General features: G+C 35.5%; 1 protein-coding gene across 6 annotated transcripts in view; it reads left to right on the plus strand.

The window, feature by feature from the left end:
* Window positions 1–201: 201 nt before the first annotated feature.
* Window positions 202–12935, plus strand: part of LOC149799950 (uncharacterized) — a 90796-nt gene continuing 78062 nt past the window's right edge. For 3 of the 6 annotated variants that reach the window (XM_089959441.1, XM_089959443.1, XM_089959445.1), the window contains exons 1-5: window positions 202–314; window positions 1942–2086; window positions 3364–3542; window positions 5072–5185; window positions 12476–12586. In XM_089959441.1, the coding sequence (XP_089815567.1) occupies window positions 242–314; window positions 1942–2086; window positions 3364–3542; window positions 5072–5185; window positions 12476–12586 (622 nt within the window). In that variant the 5' untranslated portion in view covers window positions 202–241. The remainder of the gene's footprint in view (window positions 315–1941; window positions 2087–3363; window positions 3543–5071; window positions 5186–12475; window positions 12587–12935) is intronic. The other 3 variants (XM_089959442.1, XM_089959444.1, XM_089959446.1) reach the window with 1 other exon arrangement.

Consider the following 12935-nt stretch of genomic DNA (forward strand, 5'->3'; position numbering starts at 1 on the left):
TCTCTCTTTAAAAATGTTATCTCGTTAAACTTGCAACACTTGAACTTTTTACCTAAATCATCCATTGTCCGTAAAAAAATACTTATTGTTTCTCCATTATAAAACGAAACATTTAGGCATAAAGCACGTAATCTTTGACCTTAACGTCTTAAATCACTTAAACTTTGACCGGGAAGAACAGAATATAATTCAAGTAAGAGCCATAACAATCAAAGCATGTCTCATTCTTGCATTGATTAGCATGTTTTCCCTTGGATTCATTCTTCTTTCTTTAATCTCTCAGCAAGTTTGCAGTTCGTGGGGAAATTTACAAGGTAGGTCATCGTTTTTGTAATGCTAATGAGCAAAATCCTATAATAAAACATTTGTATTTTCAGTCCAAGGTATAATTGTTGGTTCAGGTAGTCTCCTTTTAAATTTATTTGCTTCCTCTCCTCATTCGACGAACCACTGTACTTCGTTGATAATGCATCATTTACACGTGAAAGATATAAGTATATTCGTTTATATTTCTCCTGCAGTTGGGTTTTTTAAGAAGGCAGCCATGCTCTCTATCGTGGTTTCGAGTCTCTGTTCGACCGACATTGGTATGTGAGAAAGCTTACCAGTAGTTTCCAGTATTTCAGTCGTTCTTCCTTGTTTTTTTTTTAAATTTGCCGCCATGTAGAGCCTATCATGTACTGAACATGCCATTAAACCCAAAAAAGCGCAAACCGGTCTCACACTAAGTCAACCATTACACAAGACTTGTAATCAGGTTTGTTCATTTACAATATAAAAGAATATAAATACACTATAAAAGTTAAAATTGCTTTGTTTCAATTAATCAGTGCTGACAAATCATAACACAAAATATAAAGACCTTTAAGTAAAAACAACTACAGTGGAATGATACGTCTATCGGTTTAAACTTAAGGAACAAGATAAGGTAAACGCAACAATTATTTACGTTTCCAAAATATAAGTTTATTTAAATAACTTACAATGTAAAAATTCCTAGGATGTGATCCTTATAATTCTAATAAGGTTTGTATCAATTTTTTTCACTAATTGGGAAACTATTCTAAGGTCATCCGAACGAAACTTCTATAGTGCTTATGTGTTACCGTTATAACAGTGAATTCAAGACAGTTGTTATTCCAGATGTGTTTACTTCAATGAAAATCTCATAAACGAATATTATCACTAAAATCCCTGTCATTTTCACATAATCCGATGTAATTGGCTACATATTCAAGTAATTGATTATAATCGCTTAATCCCAAAGTACTGACTGTTTGAAACAATGATTATCCACTCTGTTAAATCCAATGAATATACAATGGTAATTCGCTATTTTCCTCTCAAAGAATCTTAGGAACGCTGTGTATAACTGGAAGAATGAACACGGTGTGTGTATCTTCATTATATATTGTCCTTTCCGGCTTCAAATAAGTAATCTCTGAGTCATAATAATTTCGGACTCTTATAATCTCAACATAATTCAAACTTGTAAACAAAAACCGTCCTGTTGCGACCTTCAAATCTCGCTAGACCAATCAAATGTTAGAGAGCGTGTGCCAGGGCAATTGTACTTTGAATTCCCACGCTTCTGTCCTATACAGACGTTCATTATTCGCGTGTCATTCTGACCTGTTTAGTTGTTGATTCCACCTTTGACCTACCTTATATTGAATGGAACTATTACGACGGAGTATACGTGTACTTTTACGATAGCTCTAACCATTGAAATAAATTAACTTCGTAGTCTCAAACGAATTAAATAAGACTTATATTATAGATTCAAAAGATGATAGATATATAGGAAACATTAAAGGCATGTTGGGATTCTTTCAAATGATATTTAACCATAATAATACAAGACAGTTACCACTAGGGTTAGATTCTCTCTACCGTTACCATAGCGATTACAATATTTTTCTAATTTATTTATATTTTCAGTGCGCCTTGCCGGTACCTATGGTAATACGACTTGGATCGGCTATGGTCGACTGGAGGTCAACAAGGGTGACGGATGGGGTACTGTTTGCGACGACAGTTGGGAAGACGATGATGCAACAGTCGCTTGCAAAATGCTTGGATATAGGTAAGTTGTCCACATCAAGTGCATACGTGTATGTCATGTGGCATGGATGCTAGACCACTAACTTTCCAATTTCGGAAGCTCCTTATTAAAAGATTGATTGGCACCTATCCATGATCACTTTGGGTGTGTTTTTGGTCTTTTCGCTCAACATGTCTGCACTAGTGAAGCATGACATTGCTAACTATTGTCGTGAACGCCATCTTGGTTTAGATCATATTCCAAGGTTAAACATGGTCGCCACTTGTGTACAAAATTTAGTTCCTGTCAAATCTAGGGTATTTGTGGTTCCCGTGTCCAAAAACTAGAGAATATGTCCAATCTAGGGTAGCCCTCCGTTACATTTTGTCGAAACAATGACTTAACACGACCACACTCGAGATCACCAAAACGGTCGATCACTGCGAAAGATGAACATCCTCTAGTCAGAGCACTGACCTAAACACAACCCTCTTAGGTTGTTTTCTCCTGGAACTCTGGTATCTTCCACTATAAAACGTGTATGTTTTACGACGCTTTTCAGAAATCCGAATATTCGAAGTTTCACTTTATCGGCAGTAAAATATACAACATTAAATGAAAAGTGTTTGCAGTATGTTATGCTACTTTATGGCTTGTAGACGTTAGGCAAACGTCTTTTCAACTCATGGAAGAAGTGTTGATTCCATCTCTTGGAGGTGTGTGTGTGTGTGTGTGTGTGTGTGTGTGAAGAGCATATCGTTATTCTTTTTACAGTTGTTATTTTATGGTCATGTTTGAGGTCAAAAATCAAATCCCTTACAGTCCAGATTACAATCTTTTTTGCTGTTAAGTTTGCCACTGTTCCTTACATGCGACCTTTGAAAATTGAAATATAACTTTTGGCTTCTCTGCGTGAGCTTCCATTGTAATGATTCCTGAGTATGCTGTTATAGATCCTTTCAACGATCTTTGTGGAGAACTGATACTCGCCATTCGGAACAAATCGTTGCTAACGATAGCTCTCCCGAAATCATAATGCTACGATTTATCCATTCGATTATTAAAACTAATTGAAACGGGAATCCCAAAGGTCGCTAAAACCGTAACTGTTACCGACGTCTCTCAGATCTCCTCCTATGACTGAGGAGATCTTATTTTAACCAGATTGAGAATAGTATATACGTAATTCGAAAAGAGATATCAAGCCATTGGTTTTGGTTTTATTTTACCATATTTTCGTTTGATTGCTTTGTTTTGCATGCTTATTCGTGTGTAACCTTCTTTGTTCGATTTCGTATAATGTATATATTTTTCCTAAGACATGGTGTCGCTGTTGTGGCTGCTACTTTTGGAAAGGGACCCGAAAATCTGCCAATATATTTAGATGATATGGACTGCAAAAGGACGTACACTTCCCTCGAGCAGTGTGACCGGTATAGAACCAGTTGGAATAAACACAACTGCGGACATGGTGAAGATGCCGGTGTGATATGCCACTGTAAGAATTACACTCCTTTCCCCTGCTGCCACTCAAGTCTATGTGCAGAACGTATCATTGTTCATTTTACAGTTCTTATTTTATCATGGAACTCGATTTTTCAAGTAGACATAGCAAAAAAGAAAGATATCGGCTCTTCGAGCTCTCTCCTCGTGCAACACATACTACGAAAGGGTCAAAATGTATTATCAATGTAGCTAAGAAGCTACACGGAATATGTGCATGGTGTACTAGCATGGACAATAATTTCATTTTTATTTTAACCTGGTAGAGAGCTTTGCATTTGACCTGCAACTTGTAAGCTCGGCTATCGTGTTTGTACGTATGTGTGAACATGTATATACTAGAGAGAGAGAGAGAGAGAGTGAGACAGAGAGAGAGAGAGAACGTGTGTATACTAGTATATAAAAATGTGCGAGAATGTGATATATGTGCATTTTCAGTTTCAGTCTATCTGATACGTTTTTTATAAATAAGAAAGAGCAACTGTAATTTCAAATTATATACATTTAATAATGCCTGGGATCATGAATATATGAAGGTGCCACGTACAATGGATGACGTATAATGATACAAGTTAAAGCATATTAAATAACATATTGTGTATTGGATCAATATGATTCCAGTGTTGTGCAGTGTGATTCATTATCATATACGGTAGATCCAAAATAGCACCGTTATTATATTATATTGTGCATGAATAAATGAACTTAAACATTTTTACTGTATGCTTGGCTATGAATTCTGGATTACCTGAGATAAACAGTTTTGATATCTCACTAGAGCAGGAAGAAAGAAAAAAAAAACAATTTTTTATTGGCCGCCAATTTATATTGATAACATTATTATTATGAAATTCGAAGTTTTTCATTGACGCTTCCACGGTCGAGATGTAAATAATGGCCGCTTGACGTTAAAACGTTAGAAACAAAACGAGTTCAAGTCCAACAATGTGCGAATATACTTATTTTTATTAATACGCTATTTTACTTCTGTTTATATTTTCTGTGCGAATAATCATAAAAGAAAACCTCAGAATATAAATGGTAAACAGCTGACATGGCGCTGGATTCAGTAAGAAATCTGCTTCTTCCCTGTTTTACTGTACATTACTAGCCAATACGTTTGAGCAAAAACGAAAAGAAAATGTGCTTTCCCATAGTGAATAATGGATGTATTTCATCTCGTGGCTGAAAACCTGAAGTATTGTCGAAGCTGGCGTCATAGCCAAGAACGCACTTAAACCTTCAAGTACAGCAGAGCATATATATCCTGGCTGGTGTAATAGCCAAGAAGGCACTTAAATCTTCAAGTACAGCCGAGCATATATTTCCTCTCTCTCTCTCTCTCTCTCTCTCTCTGATACCTAAGACAAACGAGTTTTTAAGAAACAAAAAAGATTTTTCATATATTGTTTAATCTGAAATTAGGCATGTGAGGACATTCATTGAAATCAATTGTTTGCGACCTTAACCCTGCATGGTGGGGAAAAGGAAAACAATCTCGAAAAACGATTTCATTTTTTTCAGATGCGAACGAATGTGACGAGATTGTCTGTGAGAACAATGGGACTTGTCTCGATACAAAAGGATCTCCCAAGTGTCTTTGTCAAACAGGATGGGAGGGGGCACATTGTCAACTCGGTGAGTTTTTTTAGAGGGTCTTTTGTGGGGGTTTTTTGTAAGTTTATTTCCGTGTCATCTTCGACATATAAATGAAAAGAAAATGTTTTGTAACATTTCTTCAGAAACGTGTATGGCGATTTAAACGAAATTGCTTCAAGAGAGACTGTCAAATAAAAGAGAACTTTAATTGCAAGTAGAAGTAAATGTTAAGTAAACAATACATACATACATACATACATACATACATACGACGACAATAAAGTGTTATAAAACTTCAAAATTCAAAATAACTAGGAATGTTCCGCGATTAAATTTCGTTGTTGGTTTGTGACGTCTATTTATTACAATGGTTTGGCAGGACAATATCTTCCCTTCACAATGACGCGTGTTATTTGACACTGAAGAGTAATCGTGAGGGCAACTCCATCGGTACTTATGGAACAGTAAACTTGTGCCTCGCTGTCATCATATTGGTTAAGAACGAAATTTAATTATAAAAATTACTTTTGATGGTTTATAAGGAAACTTCAGGATAAAGCATTGGTAAACGCATGAGAGGCAGCGTTTGTTAAAGTTGATATCAGGTTAACTTAGACCTGTCGAATCCACAGCTGCTTGCAACCAAGCTTAATATTACGTATTTAGAACTATAAAATAACGTCAAAGTGATGTATTAAGATAGATATATATACTGTCGCTTATATTTAACATTCAGGTAATGGAATCACAAGTACAAAGTGGATTATTTTCATTTGATACATCGTAGCTTGAAAAGCGTATAATTACTGTTTTTCTAAAGCTTTTGTCGTGCCGGCTAATAATAAGTAAGATATGTGTCCATTTAGTGCTGATGGAAGTGTCGGAGTCAATATTCGGTTACGGTGGCAAAAGCTCTGTGCAGGATTTGCAGCAGAAGGTTGCTTTATTATTCGGGCTTAATCTTAAGGTAGAAGTGCCCGTTTGATACTCGAACCCGTTCTTACCCGTCCAACACTGTGGTCAAAGTCAAGGCCATTTGAAACTTTTACTGTGCATTTTAGTGAAAATTGTCCGCATCATCGTCTGCTCCACATCGATTTGAAGGATCATTCCATATTTTAGTTTCAGTACTTCGACCATATTTAAATACTGGCAATGTATTACAATTCAAGGAGGCATATTATACTCTTAATGCAAAGTATATACCTTAAAACTTATTTCCTTTCTTCAAATCAAATATGTTTTGTTTTCTTTAGGGAATGAGGTGATTTTACGTTTTCTTTCTAACCTTAATTCAAAACTATTTCTCATTATCGCTTCCAAAAATCAGCCCGCCCTTATATGCTTTGGAGTCATACTCTGAAATAATTCCAGGATTATAGAATAACTGCATTATTGATTATTATCCTACACCCCGTGTCATTAACGTGCTGCTTATTGGCTCATAAATATTAAAATATAAATGTTCGATGTATCTGCATTTGAAGGCCCTAATACAGCAAAAATTGAACTTGATGGACTCTGCAACAAAAGCCTTTCACGTTGTCCTTACGTATCCTTCTGCTAATGTACATGAGCTTTGGTATCAGCCATTTTCCAATTGGATCCTAGTCTACTTAACTGAATGGGAGTGTAGAATTTTAGCAGTGTGCTTGTCTCCACACTATGTTTCGACAATGCAACCTGTACACGTGATAATGAGTGATCTGCTTCGCGTGAACAAGATGCCTCGTGCGCTACATGTGTTTTGGACCTCTAGGATAACAGACATTTTGCAACCGGCTTGCATGTGTGTCATTCTGATTTTGGAGTCCATAGCGGGACTAAAAACATTAATATCACCAGCCAGGACCACTACACGGTTTTAATTATTGTGCCAACAAATTAACGTGATTCATTTATTAGCTTTCCATACCAAGCTTGCAAATTAATATTTGTATCCGATCCTGCTTTAAGGAAATAAGCAACACATATTTTTCCAAACTCTTAAGAAGTCTTATTGTCTTTTTGAGCCTTTTTGTGGACCAACACCTCTACTTCTAAGACAAGACAGTGTTTCCTTTGCCTCTGTTCTAAAAAAGGTTAAATATTTGAGCAGAATCAAACATTCATGTTTCAAAAAGTCCTTATGATTCAATATTTCTATATTCATATTCCGTCAGAATGCTATTACAAACGCCTCTCTATCTTCAAGATCCTTGTCATCACCACGACCGCTTCCTTAATTTCCTTACATTGTGAATATGTCGCTAGCTGGATTCTGTAAATTGTCATGCCTCTTTTCTTCAGCAAGTAATATTAGCCGTGTTTGCTACAAAGCAGCTTAGCTGGTATTATCACATAATCAACAATTAAACAGGAAGTTTAGTTGCTTTAGATGTTTATAGTTTGTGGAGAGATATTACGTTTTTGTCACCATGTGCCCCTGTGCTCCTAAAAGCGAGGTTTTAAGTACATTCTCTCTCTGTCTGTCTCTCTCTCTCTCAATGTAATTGTTGCGCTAGTTATGCAAGACAACGTGGAAAATAACTCTTGTATTTACAATATGAGCAAAGTTTCCAAGGAAACTCAAATGAGCATAAATTGAGTTTTCTTGCATATACGTTTCAGCCACTCTTTCTAGGTTAGGATATGCTTATTTAACGGTTCGCATGACCTAATGGCAGCCAAATTTATACTCTGCAACGCTGTGTGCACTTCGTTTGAGACATGATTCATCTGTTAAATGTTGTTTGACGGCACCTCACAAAAAGTGTGATCAAATCGCATATAATATCTTAGCCTACACTTGTAGTTGAAATTCTATTCCCAATTTAATTCTGCCTGTGCATATGTAAACATAAGCAAAAGAGTATGCATTCCAATAAATTCAAAATCAGAAGAGAACATCATCTTTCTCTTTCGTTCCTGTTTTAAATCTGTGCACATTAAGTTTACATCGTGAGGTAAGGACTGACAATGTGTTTCGTATAAATCTGCCACTAATAAATCAGCTTTGAATACATCATCATGAGGATCAATTAGATAACTAAGGCAAGAACTAATGGCAGATGTAAACACATCAAGCTTAAAATGCGACTTGTTGTACCCCCATAACTTATTATGCCTGAACTGTTGAGTCTCCTCCTAGATTGTAGCTTCGTTTAAAACAATTGCTAACCTATTTGTCTCACAATGACGGTCTATAACTTTTTGAAAGTTAATTGCAAAATGAAATCCTCAGAAAAAGATAGGAATAAGCTGTTGTATGTTGTGAAACTCCGCATTTCAATTGTCAACTAGCTGCAAAAAATGGTATCGTCCACATTTAGAATTTCACTGCCCTAAAGTATGCGATGTGTGTTTCACTTCTTCATACAAAAGTATCATGAGTTTCCATATCGCAAAGACCAAGTTTGCATACATCTGATTTTTTTTTAATTTTGATTTTTGTTGTTATTTAATCTAAGTTCATCGTGAGCTATGGAGTTTGGTGATAGAATCCATATCAAAAAGACAACCCTACATAAAAGAAAACTTTCTTCAACACACTATCGCAGAAGTATCGTGCTGATCGTACAACTGGTTATATTCGCATGAATCTACCCCATGTCTTACTCTTTCTAAGCATTAAATATATAGCATCTGCAACATAAAGGTTGGACCTGCATATGAAGCAAATATTTAGATCATTCATGCATTCAGAACATTCATGTAAACTGTATGACGTGCATACACATAGTTAAAATATGGTGGTGCAAAACGAATTCGTGTTGGTGGGGTTGGGTTGGGGGTGTTTTCGTGTTTCTTTTGTTGTTTTCTTTTTTTTTTGGTGTGGGGGAGAGGCAGTTAGTCATAACGATATGCCACAATGATTAAAATACTCCCTCACGGTTTTATCAAAAGAAGAGCATGTGAAAAATATTCCCTAAACCTTAATGCAAAACTTACTTTGCTGTGTCCTTCACCCCAAGGTCAAAAGTGAACATCTGCCATGCAGAATAAATTGTCCTTACTTCATGATGATTCATTCGAGGAATAAACAGAATACATCGACAAATACGCAAAGTAAACATTGATAATAAGCACTTTGGATAGATCTGGTTGGAATTACACTAGAGAGACATGTTACTCACTTTTAACAAGTATTTAATCAATGGTTGTATAGCTTCCATCAACAAAGATTGTAATCATCTCAAGAAGACATTACCGTGCAGTAATACGGATCAAAGTGATGAATTCAGAATAAAGTGATCTTAACAACGAAATGTAGAAGTACTATACTGAGTTGATAAAACCAAAAGATTCCTTTCAGTTTTCTTTACATTGTATTTCTTTGCACCAGTGTGCGTCAAAGCTGGTTTAGAAACTTGTTTTATTATCCACCGCTACAATCCACATTTTACTGAATCAAAATTCACATACTTTAAGCAAAATTGGACTTACAGCCAATATGAGCATTATGAGAAGAAACGTTTATGCTTCAGTAATTACCTTGATTAGCAACTACATACGATGGCTCAAATGAAAGGGGTGCAGTCCACTCATCTATTTCCTACACTAATTTCCACCTGTACTTCTTTTAAACTGTTGAGGGTAACTATGTTGATTATTAAATACAATTATTTATTTATTTATTTATTTATACGTCTAACTAAATTGGTCACACTAAATTGTGTGCTACGATGTACATAGCAGGGTAAATATATGTGGTCAGGAGCTAAACGGAAATGATGTACCTATGGTGGTAAGTAAGTAGGTCACCGTGGCTTGTTTGTTTAGACTGTAGTACTAACATAACTGTGTATAGATATAAACGTTCACGAATCGAACTTCAAACAAAATGTGAAAACAGTCATTGAAGTCATAAATATTGTCAACATTGACCTCATTCTGCAGTGCATGTACGGTACTTACCATGACGTATCTTCTCACAGCCTCCACACTTGGCGCTCAGCAATAAGAAGTTAAGTGTTTGGACTGGTCGGCCTGGCGTCAGGATAATGTGACTGGCTAGGACATGATGCTCCAGTACTATACATCACTATACACTACCAAACTGCAGACATCGTAGGGATATCACTGAAAAACAAGACTGCAAGAACAAACTTAAAGACCTAATAATGTTTCCTACCTTAGATATTCTCAGCATGTTTTTTTTTAATGTTTTCTAATTTCATGGTGTTTGTTTTTGTAATCATATCATTATATGATTTATAGTTGTCTAATGTTGTAAAGCGCTTAGAGCTTCTAAGGATTGGGCGCTATACAAAAGTCCTCATTATTGTTATTATTATTATTATTATTATAAGCATAAATTATCAGACATTATACATATCTCTTCAATAAAGGAAAAGCGCGTTTCGAGATTTATCTCTTTCACTATGTTCATAGTGTAGTGATGAGATAAACTCAAAAACTTAACCTTTGCCAGTAAACTGTGACGTGAAGGTCATAGCGACTATTTTTGTACGGATGTGGTAATAATAGAAGTGGAACATTCGTCTAGTTTATTGCATTTAGGAGAACATGTTGCAAGCATATTTTAACCAAAGTCAGTGAATCGTGTAATTTTGATCCAAGTGATCTGCAGTTTCCTGAAGGAGTGGTACACATCAAGACCTATCTCTTCTGCACGTTTCATGATCATAGGTATATCAGTAGCTATAAACACTTTAAAATACCTATGTGATCAGGAGCTAAATTGCAAAAATGTCAACCTAAGCCATCAAAAATGTCAACCTAAGCCATCAAAAATGTCAACCTAAGCCATCAAAAATGTCAACCTAAGCCATCAAAAATGTCAACCTAAGCCATCAAAATGTAAAATGCTGGTAAAATTGAATATCTTTAGTTGTAAGTATATGGCACCAGTATAGATGCATAGAATGATCACGTTTGGTGATTCTGGGGTGGACAGACGTTGAGACATACACTTAAATGATATTTTTACCCAAAGTCCGTAAAGCGTGAAATGTGGGTCATCTTGATATACTTCTCTATGGAAGGTGTAGCAATTACATTCCCTCGTTATGTTTTTTATTCCATGTACATATACAATATGCTAAACACAAAAACGTAAACAAGAACATAAAAATAATGTACATATGTATGTATACATTTAGACCCCTTAGCATCTTCCCCAGGGGGTAAGTATTAATGGACACACACACACTCTAAACTGTTGCCAATGACCTATTTTTAAAAATAGTAGCAATGCAGTGAAGTTGTGCATATGCATATGATTTTTTTATATGATGACGCCAAATTTGACACCCAGAATGGGGGGATAGTACAATAGTTATGTATTCGTAGAGGTAAGCAAGCAAACAAAGTACGTTTGTGGAAACATATATGGACTAAATGATGGCCATACATTATATTTAGAACGAGATTATAGTATTTTCTAGATAGATAAAGCTATATCGTCTTCCTTTGATTTTCCACTGTTTCTCGATCTCCACCATTTGTAGCAATTATAATGCAACAATGGTAGGTCTAATGTACATACATGATTTCAAACTTTTCAGTACATTGACTTTTTTAATTTGTCTTAACTATCTGTCTTGTTTAAAAACAAATGTGACCCATATAGTGACAAGGATCTACTGTCTAGTTTTGATCTCATGCAGACGTATACACATCACGGTGTTGGCTCCTCTGTACATGAAACTGAACGACACCATGGAGATATCAATCTATTCACGAACTGGTCCTGTATGTACATACAGTGTCAGGTTTGTGTCAAAGGCATATTAACTCTAGCCAGAAAATTGTAATATGGAAAATATTTTTTCTTCTTCGTAATCATTTTTATTGCATTTCCACATATTTATACATCCATGCACTACAAATGCCTTTTGCTAAATTTAAAACATTATTATGCTAACTTGTTTTGATATTTGTATGTTTTTTTTCAATCAACTTTTGAAATGACCCTTCTATGTAACTGTAGCATCGACTCCTCACCCCTAATGACGATAAATGTGACTCTGACAGAATCAGACGTAACCTACAGACGACAGACGACTGTTGACAGAAGCAGACGTAGCCTACAGATGACAGATGACTGTTGACAGAAGCAGACCTAAGACAAACGATATTATTATGCTAATATAAGTATAAATCACAAAGACGAAGAGTTTGTTTATGGAACAAAAGAATAAAAGATTTTAGGCCCAGTTATACATGCCAATGTCAATGAATAGGAGACTACTGAATCAAACGGTTGATAGATATTAAATCAAAAAATTGAATTCTCAAAAAAAATTATTTTTGAAATGTAACTGAATGATGAAGCAGTGAAATGAGTCACAGCAACAAACAAACTCCAAATATTTTTAATATTAGATGCAAACGAATGCGCCATGGGCCTGTGTAGGAATGGAAGCTGTACTAATATGAATGGATCCTACCACTGCACGTGCTACTCGGGCTTCACTGGACAAAACTGTGACACTGGTACGTTACTTTGAGGGATATACGAGTCAACACATTAAGGACTCAAAGAGAGTGTGAGAAAAGACAATTCCACTTGTAGAAATTCTACTCTGATTTAAAGCAAGTGTAAGATATAATTCCTTGTAAAAAAAAAAAAAAAAATATCTGACTTTAGTAGAGCATATTTCACCAAAATCTGGCGCTTTCGTGATAATTTTTACACATTTCATCAGTGCGCATATGTAACTTTTAACTCGGTTTACATAAGATTATATATGTTATTTACGAGTCTGTATGGAACGAACATGATACCGTATGTCCATCAAAAGTATACGGAGTATACATTTATTTCCTTTTCATACTGTATAAA

The sequence above is a fragment of the Sinohyriopsis cumingii genome, chromosome 5 (genome assembly GCF_028554795.1).
Source record: "Sinohyriopsis cumingii isolate HCF-2022 chromosome 5, ASM2855479v2, whole genome shotgun sequence".
Taxonomy (NCBI): Eukaryota; Metazoa; Mollusca; class Bivalvia; order Unionida; family Unionidae; genus Sinohyriopsis; species Sinohyriopsis cumingii.